Raw genomic sequence first — 18,823 nt, forward strand, 5'->3', positions numbered from 1 at the left:
ACCGACCGCTCCAACAGAGACCAGAGGACACCAGACCGACCGCTCCAACAGAGACCAGAGGAGTGACGATGACACCAGACCGACCGCTCCAACAGAGACCAGAGGAGCTCCAACAGAGACCAGAGGAGTGACGATGACACCAGACCGACCGCTCCAACAGAGACCAGAGGACACCAGACCGACCGCTCCAACAGAGACCAGAGGAGACGATGACACCAGACCGACCGCTCCAACAGAGACCAGAGGAGCGGGCTATACAGGAAGGATAAACACAAGACAAATAGAAGAGAAGCCTGAGAACAACGACAGCAACATAAAGTGGCGTCGGGTTCGTTAATTAGACTTTCAAATTGGACAAACACAAGATGACACGCTTGTCAAATCAGATCATGCCACTGGCAGCACAGGAGTCAGAGAATGAGAGAGAGAGACACACACACAGGGAGAGAGAGAGAGAGAGAGAGAGAGAGAGAGAGAGAGAGAGAGAGAGAGAGAGATGGTGTGTAAGAGAGAGATAGTGAGAGAGGATGAAACCAGAGAGAAAGGAAGAGAGAACCGAGAAGACAGAAGAAAGAGAGGAGAGGAAAAGGCATGGACAAGGGGACAGAGAGGTGAAATACAGTTCTTAGCAGCTGACTGGGTGCCTTCTCTCCCTGTCTGTCCGTCTCTCTCTGCCCCCAACCCACCCTGCATGAAAATCGCCGTCGTTTTAATGAGAAGTGACAATTAAAACATTATCGCCTTCAGGCTGAATGGAGCTGGCTACTACAGGCGGGGGGGCGGGGGAGGGGGGGGGGATGGGCAGTGGCAGAGAGTGAAAAGGAAAGAAAGGAGTGAGAGAGCTACTCCAGGGGGTAAGACATTGAGATCTGCACTCTGGCCGATGCCAGTTCAGTCGTGGACAAGAGAGGCCTGGCAGAAATGACGTTTGGCACAAGGACTGCATGTGTGCATGTATGTAAGTGTCTATGTGTGCGCTTGTGTGTGCGTACAGGCTCAATACCAGCTGTGCCACTGGACACAAGGATAGGGCCAGGGCCAAGAAGAGAGTGCTGTCTGCAGGAGCCAGGAATCATCCAGAAGCATCCCCCCCCCCCCCCCCCCCCCCCCCCCCGACATATTAATCCCACCCAATGAGTCATACTGGTTTCAGACACAATGATTCCTCACAACCCCTATTTTTTGTGTGTGCAGAGCCAAGTGCTCTCAGGTTTGATGGCATTCTGTTATGAAATTATGCAGATAACGTTGGTTCCAGGTGTAGCACTGCCCCTTTAAGGGTAGGGCGTTTGTCTGACCATTGCTAACACTATCCCAAACTCTACCCTAACCCTACCCTCACACTACATGAGCCTCTGGTCCTGTTCATTCTGACACTGTACCAACTTGGGGAACATTGTCCAGCATACAGTATATGGTTAATGCTATAGTTAACCCATTTATACCGTACGACATGTGGAAACGTCATAACTAATCCAACCGACGGATTGCTAGGACGTGTACACACATCCTAGCGCATTTTCATTGATATCAAACGAAAGAAAAATATTCCGATTATTTTCTTTTTTTGGGGGGTTGGCCTCTCCTTCTGCACCATACTGCTTGCTCTTCGCGCATTCGCGTTGCCATTCACTTCCCTGTTTACGGCTCAGAAAGAATGCCTCGTATCTCCCAATCTAAGGAGCTCTCCGTGGTTTTGACCAGATGGATTTACTATACCCAGGTGAAAAAGTAATGTATTTTTATATATTAAAAATATACTTTTAGTACGTTTATTATACTGAAGGTATACTTTTGTACTAAAAGTATATTGGTACTTTTGTCAAAGCATGCTAACAGTACATTTTTTTCCAATACATTTTTTTACAAATATAATCAGAGTGCATTCAATATATATTTCTAGAAAGTACATTGAATGTCAACATAATTCTAATTCAATTAAATGTACTTTTCAAAAATGTATTCTGATAATGTTAAGCTTTTGTTGAACTTAAGTACATTTAATTTTAAATATATTTTAAACTATTGTATTTTAAGTTCTTAAACAGTATACTCCTAGGAAAGTATCCTCAATATGCACTTATCTTAAGATATACTATAATATGCATATAAAAAGTATACTTTTCACAAATACAATCAAAATATGTTCAAGTATACATTACAATGTATACAATGTATTGAAGTTTCACTTAATTATACTTCATAAAAGTACATTTTTCATCAGTGCATTTATAGTATAATGCTGACAAAGTATACAGAACAAGCATTACACTTAAAGTTTACTTTAGTCTACTTTATTTTAAGTATACTATTCATGAATGTTCCTGGATGCTATTATTCTTACATTATATTTGTAATGTATTGTTATTAAGTAAATTCAAAATATATTTATATAAAGCACATTAAATGTCAACATAAATTAATTTGTAATTTGTTTAAGTGTACTAAACAAAAATATCAAATGTAATTTTTAAAAGTGTGTTCAAATAATGTTTATCTTTTGTTCAACTTAAGTACCTTTCCTTTAAAATATATTTTAAATTATTATATTTTGAGTGTATTCAAATATATTGGTGGCTAGAGGAAGTCCATTTCCCAGCATGCACTGGGGTTCCAAGGACTGTTATTGTTCTTATTTGTGGTGTTATTTGAATATTAGAATGCATATTGGGTTGCGTTATTTTATGGGTCATTGTGTTTAGTGTTTTGTTAGTGTTTTTTGGTGATTCATGTTGTTTTATGTAATTTGTTTAGTAAAACCATGACTGTAAATGTCTGTTGATTTGGCCAGTCTCTCTCATACTGTATGTGCAGTATTGGGTTTGTTGGATTGGGTTTGTTGTTGATGGTTGCGCCAACAAAGAGTTGTCATGACTCTTGCAGGCCGCAACTATACCTCAAGCCTTTACAATATGACAATTTTTGGCATATTCTTTTTTTAAGAATATATGCAAATTTATACTTTTCAGAAGTATATTTAATATACTCATTTGTACTAAATAAATATATATAGTAATAGTAGTATAGTAATTATGCTCAAAATTTAAGTATAATAGTATAATATAAATTCATTTGAAGTATACTTTCAATAGTTTCAAGTGTACTAGCAATGTAATAATAATGTTACAACACAAACATACTTTAATTGTAATAATAGTATATTTTAAATTAATTGTCTGTGTACTTGTAGTGAGTTTAAATGCGTTATTATTACATTACTACTTCAAACTATTAAAAGTATACTTCAAATTAATTTAATACATACTCGTATATGTGTAATACATTGATAGTATACTTGAAACAAATACAAGTATATTTGCAATACATTGATAGTATATTTTAAGCATAATTGCAATATACTCTAAATATTTATTTAGTACTTGATATGTATTGTTAATGCACTATAAATGTAATGATAGTATACTTTAATATACTTAATGACACCAGGAAAAGTGTACTGTGCTGTACTTTATTTGTAATTAAATTGTATTTTTTTCGGGGGGGAAAGTACATTAAAATATATTTAAAATATGTTTAAATATATCTTTAGTGCAACTTTAGTGCAACTAAGTACAACTTAATTTTTTTGAAAATAATACATTTATATAATAAATGTACTATACTTTAGTATATTTCTTTTTCACCTGGGTAAGCTCTTCATTTCTGACTTCAACATGCCTCTCGTTCAAAATATGAACGTGAGGGATTATTCAGCGATTTTATCGTAATGATAGCGAGGTAAGCAAGCAAAAATATTTCTCCCGTTTTTTGTCCAGAACGGAAGGGGGGGGGGGGGGGGGGGGGTGGCTTACAGAGTAAAAGCGGCCATATCTGCGCGGCACCCCGAGCTGTTATTTTGAAAGAAATCCCGGGGCTGATTATGTTAATGTGTTTGTGGGATCCCTCACTCCTATTTGTGAGGGTGGCGTACTGGCGTAGTCATTTCTTGATATAGCCCTGCTACACAGGTATACTGACTTTCCCTGTACGTACTTGCATGCATGCGTGTGTGTGTGTTAAACAGCCGGCATAACAAAGTACTGGGGACAATGCTTGATGGCACTAATGAAAAAGAAAAGCACTTTGTACAAAACAAAGAAATGTTAGTCAATTGTATTGATTCAGTATAAAAATGCAAAAAGCTATCTACAAGCTGACAATTAATCGCATCGTAACACATGACCCTGTAGATCGGCTATTTATGGCTATTTATGGCCTCATAGAAAGTAACTCATTTTTGCCACGTGTTTTTGCAATCTGGAATCAAGTCACTTGTTTCAAATCGATGACAAACACGTTTTGGAATGAAGCTTGTTTCTTAAAATGTCACAGCAATAATGGCAGCTCTGCAGAATGCGGTGATTTGAAGGAATAAGAAAAGCTTCACAAGATTAAAAAGTATATATATTGTTATTTTTATTTATTTATCCGAGTTGTTGTCAAGTGGTGTTGTGTACAATACAGATTAATGAGAGCTGTGTAGTTTACCTTTCTGGGGTTGGGGTGGGGGGTGGGTGGGGGGGTTTGTTTTTGCTGTTTTTTGTCTTTTTCTTTTGAGTTTGTCTTGTCTTGTTAAAAAAAAAAAAAGGAAATCATGATTCTGTAATTCATTGTTTTGAATAATGATGATGTCTGCATTATCAATAAATAAACCTTAAAAAAAAAAAAAAAGTATACAAAGTAATTTTCTGGGTAATTCATTTCAAATTAAAGAACAGTATAATTCTCGGTTTTGAGAGCACAATAGAGCATTTTTATTTTGGTTTATCTTTAAATAAGAATGCCGTTAAGGGTGCTATTTCATCTCCAACTCTGCTATATTCTACAGTGATTTTATGTTCGATATGTTTTAAAAGGTGATCCTTTAGAGATGGTAATAAAGGTTATGCTCAATTTATAGCCAATCTAAAAGTAGATCTTCGGCAAGTGACACCATTATATGACAAAGTATGAATCAGGCTTCAGAGATTCAACTCCACCAAATGTATTGTCACTATTAAGATCCATTCCTGCAAGTCCAATTCAAAGAAATAATAACACAATTGCACAGAACAAAGTTGACAGTCCGTCTACACAGTACACAAAGCTATGCACACACCTATTCTTTCCGTATGTATCATTGTGTGGTTTACAACGGACATAACCAACACAATATAAACAATAGATGTGTTATGTTATGACTTTTAATGGTTGGGGTATGGTATGGATGTGCTATATAAATGTAATAGCCAGGCATTTATAGGTAGATAGCATGGGTTAAAAATAAAGGAAAGAAAATGGGACTAATGTTTTGAAGTGCACATTTATTTGTTGGGCTAACTTCAGAATCAACATTTGAAGATTACATGAAAATTAACCTCTCATATCCAAGGTTCCAAGGCTCATGTAAATGCAGGACAACAGTACTGTATTCGTTTTATCACAGAAACAAACAAACCTTATCAGCAACAAATGAAACAAAGAAGAAAAGTATAGTATAGTTTCAGTAACCTTTTTAAACATTTTCAACCACAGTTTAGACATGGCTTGTGATTGAGACTAGTCTTGAGACTAGTGCGCATTGGTCAGCAATGATCATGTCCGTAAAAAGGGAAGGCTGTGTCATATTTTGTTTCCCTTTCAACATTGATCTGGTTACATTCACACAAACGTTGATCAGTGGTAATCAAGAATGGACTGTGTAGTCTGCACTAATCAATGGACTGTGTAGTCTGCACTAATCAATGGACTGTGTAGTCTGCACTAATCAATGGACTGTGCAGTATGCAGCAGCTTTTGATTGATTGATTGAAATATTCATTAACAGTTTGCAGAATTACAGTACATTTCGAGCACAAACTCAATACAAAGGCTGTTAACTGTGAGTGGACGACCCAATTAAGCATTACACTGCTGGCATGGATATTACTATAGTAACAGTTTAAAAGAATATATTCCAAGATTTGCACACATTTTCACGAATCATGATGATGTGACATGATGTGAGCTTGTAGATCAGCTATTTTCACTATTTGTTGTTTGTTTGTTTGTTTGTTTTTTAGAAATGACACCATGGTTGCATTCACACAAACTTTGGTCAACTTTGGTCAATGGTGGCATTGGATATTACATGAGACATATATAGTGCTAATATTGCTTTTATATTTAACCAGTAATTTGGGCTATTGTCCTCGCTATTCAGGTTGTCAAAGGGATGTGTTGAAAAAAAAGCTGAAGGTTATTTTTTAAACAAGCGAAAAACATAATAGGGACCTTTATTTTTGGATTCACCTTTATTAACCTTAACAGCCCACAGTCCTGCGTTTCAGAGTGCACTCTTTGCAAATGTCAATATCCATGAATGAATCAGCATAACACAACACAGCCAAATCTCTTTCTGCTTTGATAAAGTGCTTTAACTATAGGAAGGGCTGATACATTGTTACAGTAAAAACAAAACAAAGAAACAGATTTACAGTATGCCACTATAACGCTGAACTGATGAATATTTAAATAGAACATTGAGTATGACATAAGACAAAAATGCAATATGTGCAGTCAATTGAATCAATTGACTTTTTCTTTACAGTGGGATGGCAAAAAAACCCACTATATTTATATTATGTTGTGTGTGACGCATTACATAGTGACATCACTGACACATCCTCAGTATCTTATAAGAAGCACTATAGGGTGTGTCATCCGCCGTTGAATGTACCATGTCACAAAACAGTCACGTCAATGTGATCTGGTAACTTTATCCTATACACCTGGGACTATCGTGCCTTTTTCATGCTCGCACTACTGACCAGTGCCGAATCAACCCCTCCGAGAGCCCTGGCGCTACACCAAATCAAAAGGCCCCATTATGTGCTCGTAACACAATCAAGAACGACACTTTTTACATTTTTTATATAATTTCTATCCCACGATTTTGCAACCCATTTTTTCACCCAGTGTCAATTATCTAATGTAATCCTGGGCGCTACACTTCCTCTGCCAACCTGGGGGGGCAGCGGACTGACCTCATGCTTCCTTCTATGCTTCCAAGCTGCTTCTTTTCACCTGCCGGAGGGACGTAGCGCGTGGAAGGAACACGTTATTCCGACCAGTTCCTTTCCCCTCCATCAGGTGCCAGGGGGAGGTAGTTTAGAGACCAGGATTACTGCATGTTTTTTGTGAGGGTACCACCCTAGGAACATGCAAACTCCGAACACAGAAAGGCCCTTTCGCCAACCTCAACGCCAATGTCATTGGCTGTCCTTCGGACCATCGGAGCCAATCATCAAAACGTTTCCCACTGTACAACAGCCACTATACAATGCCTACATTTTGATGAAACGCTCATATTCCTACAGTCAAAAACCTTAGGGTGTTAATTTAGAGTGCACAAATGTAACCAGATGGAACTTTACGCGTCCACTTTCTGAATTGCAAATATACAATTACAATTACATCATTGAACTTTGTTAAGCTCTTTTAACAGGCCCATTTGGGTGCAGTGTTGCTGTCAGAGTTGAATTAACACAAAGGATTTTACTGTGTGCGCACAAGACAGAAAAGGAAAGCGGGATCCAGCCTAAGTCATGGTGTAAATATTGTAAACAGTTGTGGACTATTGCATGAGTGTGAGTCAACATTACTTGAAGTTTTTTTGCTAATTATAGTGGACTGTTCCATGTATGAATCATTAATTCAAGTTTTAAGGGAGGTAAGGGCATTAAAGCAGTATAAGTGACTGTACAATTCTTGCTCTCCAGCACATTACAGTTAGAATGAAAGTATTGCACGTTTAAAATAATTCATCCACGAACATGCACAAAGGGCAATTGTACTGATGAAGAGTTTACAGCATGTTGCATATTTTCAATGTGTTAATTGTGCATAAAACGTTCATGGTGTCTTTGGGCATTTGAATGTTTATTGGATTACTTTCATATTGGTGTGTGTGTGTGTGTGTGTGTGTGTGTGTGTGTGTGTGTGTGTGTGTTCACGCACAAGCACGAGGATGTGTGTTTTCCAGACTCCGCTGGCGCTGCTACACCAGGAGAGACCAGTCACTAGGAGTGCGGCCATGCTGTAACAGAGAAAGAAAAAATAAATAAATGAGGTCATCGAGAGGTTAAAGAGAACCTTGTGTTCTTCCAGGCGCAAAACAGGGAAACATTACCGACTTTCTTGTCACCGACTACTAAACTTCTCTCACCCGCTGCTGCTTAATTGTGAGCACAGCGCACAGTAAAATAAAAGAAATATACATATATATGAAAACACATATCCACAAGCGAATCTGCAAACTCAGCCACCGACACAACACAACAGAAGGGGGGGGGGGGGGGGGGGGGGGGAGAGCAGAAATTATAATAAAAATCTAAACAAAATGTTCCCCAATCCATGACAGGCGCGGAGACAAATCCAATTATTTGCGTCTCATGTTGCAAATTTGTTCTAATGGTCGGAGTGCGAAAGTAAATAAGCGCCCGCGAAGGGGAAACAAAAGGATGTGATTTCTAATTAAGTTGAAAGAGGAACGGCGGGGCGAGTTAGTAAACCCATCTTTCATCCGCTGCCTCAGACCACTCGTTTGTTTGTTGCACAATGTTGTCTTCAAGAAGGGGGGGGGGGCGGGTGGGGTGGGGGGGAGGGAGGCGCAGCACTGTTTCCCTCCAAATGAAATGTCAACAGATTTAACAGCATTGCAGAAGGAAACCGGCATTTTTCGAGCATTTTGTCAATTTTATTGTTCATTAAGCTTTGCTGCCCACGCACTCCCCCCCCCCCCCCCCCACCCTTTGCTCATCAGCCTCCTCTTCCTCCTCTTCCTCTTTCTCCACTTGTTCGAGGCTTCATTTGCGGCATCTCGGCTTTGAAGATCACAAAAGGCTGAGGCAATAATTGGGTTTGTGCAATTACAGCGAGCTTAATGAGAGTGTTCAGGAGTTTGTCTCGCTCCTATCTCCAACTGAGCTCCTTCTCTGTCCTCACACTGGCATTAGGCCTGCATTAACACCTCTCTCTCTCTCTCTTTCTCTCCCCCTTTCTCCCTCATTCTCTACTCTCTCTCTCTCTCTCTCTCTTTCTCTGCCCCTCTCTCCCTCATTCTCTACTCTCTCTCTCTCTCTCTCTCTCTCTCTCTCTCTCTCTCTCTCTCTCCTCAGAAGCGCTGTCAATGCAGGATGGGAAAGATGCTATCGTTATGGACCCAGGTCTGTTCTTACAAATACACACACAATCACAAATGTAAGCACGCGCCGCACACACACACACACACACACACACACACACACACACACACACACACACACACACAGAATGATGGAGAGAGCCGATATGCTAATCACTGACCCCTGACTGACCAGAGAGAGTGAGAACAGAGATAGTAAGAGAGGCTCCGGAGAACAGAATGAAGACAAAGATAGAGCGGAGTGGAGCAGAGCTTCAGTGAGTAGATAAGACATTTTGAATTCAAGGACTATGATTCAAGAACCGAGTGAAACTGCTGTCTCATTGGCAACTTGTTACAGGATGTTTTCTTCCCTTTTTCCCGTCCCAATTTAGTCATTGTGTCAATTCCAGATTCGCTGTCTTCTAGTCCAGTGGTTCTCAACCTGTGGGCTGGGACCCACTGGTGGACCGCGAGGGTAGTGCCTCCAAATAATTCGCTTAAAATATATACATTTGAATCATATTGTTGGCATTTAAAAAACGCATAAACAATGTCATGGTATTTTTTCTTGAAACCCTTGCAAAATATGTTTTCATATGATACAAATAAGTATAGGCCTACTATGTCAGTTTCATTTGCCCACGTCAGAACAATCAATCGGTTGATAACTAAAATAAATCTGAGAATGCACGCAGCCCACCCGTCTGGTCAGATTGGCCGCGAGCGCTTTCATGATTTTCAAGTGGGCCCTAATCCAGAAAAGGTTGGGCCACAGGCATTTTCAGAGCATGTTTATTTTAATTCAAGGATGTTTTGGTGAAAGTAAATGGTAAATGGTGCATTTATATAACGTCTTTATCCAAGGCGCTTTACATAGATCACCCATTCACACACATTCATACACCGATGACAGAGGAAACCATGCAAGGCACCAATTTGCTCAGTGTTCAGTGTCTTGCTCAAGGACACTTCGACACTAACTCTGGGGGAGCCCGGGTTCGATCTTGGAACCTTGTGGTTCCCATCCGGCCACCGTAATGCAAAAGTCTATGCCTATTAACACATTAGTAGGCATCGAAAGTAATAACATACTTAGTTAATAGTAAGTATACTTTCAATTACGTTTTGAAAGCGTCTACCCCCGGCACTGGCAGCTAAAGATGGCTGTCCTTCCAATAAAGACAGTTTTTTATTTATTTAATTTTTTTTAACGAGGGCTGTCTGTGTGAAGAAGTCTCTTCCTACATAAAAAGGAGGGGAAAGTGGCTGCACAGATGTTCAGCCAGATGTTACCCTCGATCACCACGCACAGACAAACATCTGGGTTGGCTGGTGTGTGTGTGTGTGTGCGTGCGTGCGTGCGTGCGTGCGTGCTTGCTTGCGTTGCGTGCGTGCTTGCTTGCGTTGCGTTGCGTGCGTGCGTGCGTGCGTGCGTGCGTGCGTGCGTGCGTGCGTGCGTGCGTGCGTACACGTATCTACCCACCTGTATATCTGCAAGTTCTTTGACCAATCGAGAGGCCAGCTGTGAGTTATTTTCCTGAAAGGGGATGTGCAAGTTCTGGACACAAACAAACACAAATAAATACACATAAAGGCTACATACACATACACGCTTGTTACCATATTAATTGTGTTACCATATTCACTCTTATAACAAATAACATTTGTTGTGGAAACATATTAAAGCAGACAGCTATAGGGCACTAGAAAACATCTAATTCACTTATCTGGTCACAAGAGCCATGGAGTCTCATTTATATGTATTATTGTAAAAACAAGTTAACGCTATCAACCCCATTTTATACTTCAGCTATTCAGCTTCAGCTATAGACAATCAAAATATTTTTGAAACATTTGTAACAATTATATTGAACATTTTTAACAACACACATTTTCCCTTATGGAGGTCGCTGACACAAATCTTCTCTGGGGTCTGTGGGCGTGTACATACAGTTGGAGGCCATCGATATTGTCCTTTTCTTTTTGCTGAGGTTTGCGTGATCTGCGCAAAAGGACAGTTAACCCATTTTGGGCGGGAACCCCTTTTGGTGTTTTAAACATTATGTTATAATTTAGCTATTGAAAAATAGCAGATCTACAAGCTCATAGCGCGCCACCGAGTGGCGCGCTACGAGCTTGTAGGTCTGCTATTTTTGAAAAATCGTGAAAATATTTATTTCAGAAAACAGAGGATTTAGAAGGATTTTTTTTAAATTTTGAGGTCAGGCCTAAATGGGTCAAATGATAAGGGACAATATCGGTGGCACCCAACTGTATCTATTTGGGGGTCGTTGACATGAAAAGGTTTGAGAACCACTGTCTTGCACAGTAAAATCCTCAACACAATACAAATGGATAAATGGTGTACCTCTCCCTGGTAGAGGATGCGTCCCACTGGACAAACCACACAGGCCGTTCCAGAACCAAACATACCTCTCCCTGGTAGAGGATGCGTCCCACTGGACAAACCACACAGGCCGTTCCAGAACCAAACATACCTCTCCCTGGTAGAGGATGCGTCCCACTGGACAAACCACACAGGCCGTTCCAGAACCAAACATACCTCTCCCTGGTAGAGGATGCGTCCCACTGGACAAACCACACAGGCCGTTCCAGAACCAAACATCTCCTTGACCCTCTGTTCCCTCAGGGCTCGGCACAGCTCTCCCATGGTCAGGTAGCGCTCTGCCACTTTAAACTCTCCCTGGGAGAGAGACGGAGAAAGAAGATGGTGTAACACTTTATTTTAAAGGATTATTCTCAGTCAGTTTTGGGACAGCTAGGTCGGATCTGTTGCTCTGGACAACCGGATCGCCATATATGCCTATATATGGGCCTATCGTGTTTGTTCATGGTTATGTCTGAGGCATAATGATGTGGCTGTTGTACTGCTTATGGGCCAGTTTTAACACCATTTTGGCTAACAACTGATCAATACTTTTTAATTTTGACAGCTTCATTGGGTGTCGATGGGTTAAAGGAGACATTAACAGACCTCTCTTTCTGTCTCTATCTCCCTCTCTCACACACGCACGCGCACACACACATACGCACGTGAACACACCCACACCCACCCACCCACACACAGGCACGCGCACACACACACACACGCACACGCGCGCATGCACACACACACACACACACACACACACACACACACACACACACACACACACACACACTCCCCCCCCTCTCTTACAGTCTCTCCCTTTACCCATTTCCTTGTGAGTTCCAGGATGCTCTGTCGGGTGATACCAGGGAGGATGATGCCATCTAGTGGTGGAGTTGCTAACTCCGCTTCTGCATGCAGATAATAAGATCATAAGATGGAATTAAGAACAGTGGTCAAAGACACGTCAAACATTGCAGTAATGATGTCATAGACAAGACACATACAGGACTGACATCATATTACTGACATTATAGACTGCCATCCAAGTCCTCTCACTCTTCTTTTCCTTTCTGCTTTTCCCTTCAGGGCTCGCCGCAGCGAATCATCTGCCTCCATCTCACCCTGTCCTCTGCCTCCTCTTCTCTCACACCAACTAACTTCATATCCTCTTTCACTACATCCATAAATCTTTGGATTTATTTGGTCTACCTCTAGGCCTCCTGCCTGGCAGTTCCAACCTCAACATCCTTCTACCGATATACTCACTATCCCTCCTCTGTACCGTGTCCAAACCATCTCAGTCTGGCTTTATCTCCAAAACATCTGACATGTGCTCTCCCTCTGATGTACTCATTCCTGATCCTATCCATCCTTGTTACTCCCAGAGAGAACCTCAACATTTTAGTCTCTGCTACCTCCAGCTCTGCTTCCTGTTTTTTCCTCAGTACGACTGTCTCTAAACCATACAACATAGCTGGTCTCACCACCGTCTTGTACACCTTCCCTTTCATTCTTGCTGATACTTTCCTACAACACATCACACCTGACACTTTTCTCCACCCGTTCCAACCTGCTTGCACACGGTTCTTCACCTCTTTTCCACACTCTCCAATTTGCTCTGACTATGGCTATGTAATAGTAACCATGCAATGACCTGGGAAAAACTGTATTTAGAAGAAATGTGTAGAATCGGACTCAGGTCTTAATGGGTTAATGTGCACTAACCTCCATTCTCATTGGTCCAGTAGAGAAAGACGTTCATGGTTCCCACCTCAGTGATCTGGTGGTCGTCTCCATACAGCCACAACACCTGCTGACACCCATGATGCGCTGCTTCATGCTGGGCATAGATGGAAGCTCCGTAGTTCCTGAAACCACGTGGGGACACAATTCAATTCAAAGGGCTTTATTGGCATGAGAAAACATACGTTTACATTGCCAAAGCAGAAAGCACAATACAACAATACAGCAATACAATCAAAACATAAAATATGTACATTTGAACGTCAGAATCTTCAATAGATCAATTTCTATATCGTACCAAGATCACTGGATGCAGGTATAGTGCAGGAATATACACAATGATTAGTCTTTAGGGTGGTTGTGTTCCGTTTGATATCCTTCTCCTATCACAGCAACTCACAAATCTTGCTGCTGTGTTTGCACATTGTTGTACTTCGCCCAGCAGATATGGGAGTTTTTTGTCAATGGTCATGTTTTCAAAATCTCCGTGTGTGGTTGTAATCTGTGGGAAGTATGTGTCTCTGATGTCTTGGTACAATGGACAGATGGTTAGGAAGTGTAGCTCGGTTTCCACTTCATTTTGTGTGCAGTGGGTGCATAGTCTGTCTTCTCTCGGACACAATACAGGTAAGAGTAGAATATTTAGAAAAAGGGATAATGATATAGAAAACAATAATGTATTATACAGTTGAGGACATGGAATAGTTTTATAAAAGTAATCTTATAAATTTGAAGTTGTATAATTTCTGAAGCAATGTGTCATTGTGGTGAAAATGTTCAGACACACCTTTAAGGATAATGGATAATATTAAGGATTAAAAAGAGACCCCTGTCTCAATTTACACTTTTGCCTGAGTAGCCTAAATCAGTGGTTTTCAACCAGTGGTCTGGGGACCACCAGTGGTCCTTGAGGGGGTTTCAGGTGGTCCCCAGCTAAATGATGGAGAGTTGGTAACCAAATGGACCCTTATAGATCTTTAACTCTTCAGAGTATAAAATGAAACCAAATGGAACCATAAGTTGAAACCATTGGTTTCATTTTACACGCTCAAGAGTTACATTATTGTTAAACTGCATTACTTAATTTACAAGAAGTCTACACAATTAGAGAATGTAGAAGAATTGTTATTTTGATAAGTTTTGGGTCTGAGAGGTTAAATCTCATCAAATGGTGGTCCGTGGCTCAAATGCAGAATAAATAATGGGCCTTGATATGAAAAGGGTTGAAAAGCACTGGCTTATTGCAAGATAGTGGGGCTTATGAGCTTCAGACAGTACTAATCAACCAGTAGGTGTCCTACACCTACAGCAGCGGTTCCCAAAGTGGGGTCCGCGGACCCCTAGGGGTACGCGACGCATAGCCAGGGGGTACCCGAAATAATTCAAAAAAAAAAATATATATATATATATATATATATATATATATATATTTATTTTTAAACTTTTTTTAACATTAAAATTATGTTTATCTATGTGGTCATTTCTGCCAAGTTGCGCAATAAACGTATTTTTTGTGTTGTTCATTGTGTTTCTCCCATGTTTGCTTTGGGCCAATAGCTGACATGATTACTAAAACTACATCAGTCAACCTGTCGTGACCCCAAACAGTAACAGCAGGACGCATGCTGCAGAAACAACAAAAAGACTCAGGACACTTGAAAGGTTTCTGCGGCCGCTTCAGATGAGGGGGTACCTGGAAAGATGTCTACCCCAAAAGGGGTACCTGGTCCAAAAAAGTTTGGGAACCCCTGACCTACAGTACTGGTCTGACACTGTAGTAGTTTTGTATTGAAAATGTAACACTGAGTGTTCCCAAGACTTTAGTTATACATTGATGCTTTACCACAGGGACACGTGATCATGAAATTACACCACTGGAATTACATGAGATTATACGTGTGTGTGTGTTTGTGTGTACGTGGGTGCGTGTGTGTGTGTGTGTGTGCGTGGGTGCGTGCGTGTGAAAACTCACCCACCCATCTTGCAGTCTCCGGTGCCTCCCTTCCAGGCACGGGTGTGCTTGGGGTCAGCCCAGAGGGACACCGGCTCGAACCCGGTGCTGAAATAAGACCCCACTGGACACAGAATCACATACAGCAGGGCATGGCCCGTCTTCTTCACACCCAGACCTGGCTGAAATGGGACACACACAAAGATTCTACTTACATACAGTGGTGGAAAAAGTACTCACGTTGTTTACTTGTTTACTAAGTGTCAATTCTACAGTAAAGAAATACTCTGTTACAAGTAAGAGTCCGGAATTCAAAATGCACTTAAAGGTAGCGGTAAAAGTACAAAATTATTGGTATCAAAATGTACTTAGGTAGCGGTAAAAGTACAAAATTATTGGTATCAAAATGTACTTAAAGTAGAAAGTAGAAAGTACTCATTAGGCACAATGTCCCATTTTACAAGTTTTCAAATGTATAACAATCTTTTGAAAATAGCAGATCTAGAAGCTCACAATGCGTCGCAGCGCAATGCATTGTGAGCTTGTAGATCGGCTATTTTCAAATGGCCTAAATGTAGCCTATATAGGGCTGAAGTGGGAAATGTATGTATGTTAATAATAATCAAAGTAACTAGTATTAAAGTTTTCAAATAATTGTAGTGGAGTAAAATATATGCCTCCGAGATGAAGTGGAGTAGAAGGAAAAGTATTGGAAATACTCAAATAAAGTACAAATACCGCAAAATGGTACTTAGTACTTAAGTATATTTACTTAGTTACTTTCCACCACTACTTACGTACAGACAATAAACACACTATAGCAGCTTTAGTTATGGTGCAAAAATGTGCATTTTTGCAATGAATTAAGAATTAGCTTCATTGACTTGTGCAGTCTCTGAAAACTATAGATAGATCCACTTGATGACCACTGTTTGACGAATGTATGGATTTTAATGAAGCAATAATAAGAATCAAGATCAACTGCATTGTCACATCACAGGTTTACAGGTGTAAAGTGGGTGATTTGTTTTTTTAGAGAAGGGAGAGATAGAGTAAAAGCAGAGTCGAGTGTGATGTGATGCCACGGCCCACAAGGTCTTTCTTGATGTTCCTGACATCCCCTGACCACTGCAGTCTACTACAAGGGTACTCCCTTACCTCTGTACCCAGAAAGGTAGGTCTGATGTAGAGGCTGGATGAGTCTGCGTGTGGCACCCACTCCTGGTCCACCTGTATCAGCCTCCTGATGCACTGCAGCAGCTCTGAACCATCAAAGGCCTGGAGAACAAGGAGCAGGGGATGAGGACAGAGGAGGAAAGCGAGGAAAGTAGCAAGGAAGAGATGGGTGAAAAGAAAACAGGGAAAAAGGAGAGAGATTTTGACAGTGGAACAGTCTGGCGAATACATTTTTACTTTGCTCTATATTTGCTCTATAAACTCAATAACATATATTTTGTTCACTCATCCATATGTTGGTTAAAATCTCAATCCATCCACCCAGCCATCCCTCCCTTTTGAGTTCTTACTGGCAAACAGGCTCTCTCAGCAGACCGGGCCATGCGGTCCATGTTGAGCATCGGTCTGAAGAGATGTACTCTATTGTCAGCACCACGGTATGCTTTCATCCCTTCAAACAACTGAGGACAGGACATGACAAGAGACAAGAGAAGTGAAGAGCATGAAGGGAGAGGTGTTTTACTATAAATACAAAAAAAAGAAAGAAAGAAAGAAAAATAAATCCCTACTACAAGCATAGCTGCCTTGAGAACATTTATGACATAAATTGATTTTTTTCTTTAACCAAGCAGCCTTGATTTGTTCCATTCCATTTATCATATTTATTGTACATACACTGAGAGACTTAACCAATTCTGTCTGCTTGAAAACAGATGTAGCAAGGCCACGGAAAGCTGTCTATTTGCCAATTACAAAGTACAAAGTACAAAGTGGGCTCACTGACAAATACCTAAAAACTAGACCAGCAGTTCAGTTTAATGCTCTGTTCTCATTAAAATAAACTAACTTCCACTGTAACTAACTGACTGTAACTTTACTGGTATTACAACTTTTACATGAGTTTTCAGGATAAAATCTACAATGCACATGTTGTATAAATGGAAAGGGGGAGAGGTACCTCTGTGGCATAGTGCAGACACACACTGGCTGGGTGGAGGGACAGGTTCCCAAAGGGTTTGATGTGGGGTTTCTGCCAACCCTCACTGTTGCTCCACTCTATGGTCAACATGTGGTCAGTGAAGACCTTGCCAAACACGAGGCCGGATGGGTCCGGTTTGGTTTTTGGAGTGGAAGACAACTCCACAACCAGGTCGGCTGCCTATAAGAGCAGAGAGAAAGAAATGTGGCCACGGTTTCAGTCCCATTGACTTCCATAATAGAATTCAAAGTTCAATATTTCAAAAACTATAAAACATGTGAAAGAATTAGTGGAGGTACTTCTGTGGCCTACTGGTAGTGTGCCTAAGACATTTGGCGCTGACTGGTCTAGCAGTTTGTAAGATTAGCTCTGGACCCCACACAGAGACCAACCCTCTCATTCCTGCAGAGCCATGCCGTAAAAACAGAAAAGGTAAATCTAATAAAGACATGATTCCACGCTTTCCTTTATTCTACATAAAACTCATCTGTGCTGTTCCCTATACGTTTTTATCCACCAGGGGTCGCTATTGACCACTTTCAATGAAAGGACATACCGGTAAACCAAAGGTCACATCTCCAGTGGCATATCATAATGCCATCCTTGTCAGTAAGACTTTTTTTTTTTTTTTAAAGGTTTATTTATTGATAATGCAGACATCATCATTATTCAAAACAATGAATTACAGAATCATGATTTCCTTTTTTTTTTTTAAACAAGACAAGACAAACTCAAAAGAAAAAGACAAAAAACAGCAAAAACAAACCCCCCCACCCACCCCCCACCCCAACCCCAGAAAGGTAAACTACACAGCTCTCATTACTCTGTATTGTACACAACACCACTTGACAACAACTCGGATAAATAAATAAAAATAACAGTATAAATAATAATAACAACAAAATCAACCCAGAGGAGATATTGACGGTAGAACCTCAAAGAACCTACCCCATATCTTTTCAAAAGTAGCAGGCTTTCTCCTTACATTGTACAGTATCTTTTCAGGAGTACAGTATGATGAAAGCTCATTCAGCCAGTGTCTCTGTGAAGGTGAGTTTTCAGATTTCCAATTAACCAATATGATTTTCTTCGCAGCTGTACTGGCGAGTAACACAAAATACTCTTTATAATAATTTGTGTTGATCAACGTAACGTCACCCAGTAACCAAATTCTTGGATCATGTGGTATTTCAACCTCTATGATATCAGAGACAGTAGACATGATGAACTTCCAGTAATCAATCAGAAGTGGGCAGCTCCATAACATATGTAATAGGCAGCCTTCTGTTATCTTACATCTTTGGCACATAGGGGAAATGCTCCTATCAATCTTGTGTAACCTGAGTGGGGTAAAGTAAGTCCTGTGAAAAGTCAGTAAGACTTTGAGCAGTGAGGATAACGTTCAACACTAGAATAACTAGCACCAGTTACACTGCA

General features: G+C 40.5%; 1 protein-coding gene and 1 long non-coding RNA gene across 2 annotated transcripts; both read right to left on the reverse strand.

Moving 5' to 3' along the window:
* Positions 1-5,286: 5,286 nt before the first annotated feature.
* Positions 5,287-5,919, reverse strand: LOC306916259. The gene is made up of 2 exons (XR_013788970.1): positions 5,889-5,919; positions 5,287-5,716 (listed from the first exon to the last, which is right to left on the reverse strand). It is a non-coding gene; the product is annotated as an uncharacterized lncRNA (long non-coding RNA).
* A 1,315-nt stretch (positions 5,920-7,234) lies between these two features.
* Positions 7,235-17,511, reverse strand: bcat1 (branched chain amino-acid transaminase 1, cytosolic). Its single transcript, XM_079494232.1, has 9 exons — positions 17,366-17,511; positions 16,758-16,868; positions 16,390-16,509; positions 15,253-15,413; positions 13,263-13,405; positions 12,360-12,445; positions 11,709-11,849; positions 10,629-10,703; positions 7,235-8,056 (listed from the first exon to the last, which is right to left on the reverse strand). Exons 1-9 carry the CDS (start codon positions 17,474-17,476, stop codon positions 8,018-8,020), a joined length of 987 nt encoding a protein of 328 aa, XP_079350358.1. The 5' UTR covers positions 17,477-17,511; the 3' UTR covers positions 7,235-8,017.
* Between the last annotated feature and the right edge of the window lie 1,312 nt (positions 17,512-18,823).

This window comes from Electrona antarctica (assembly GCF_951216825.1).
Source record: "Electrona antarctica genome assembly, chromosome: 23".
In the NCBI taxonomy this organism is placed as follows: domain Eukaryota; kingdom Metazoa; phylum Chordata; class Actinopteri; order Myctophiformes; family Myctophidae; genus Electrona; species Electrona antarctica.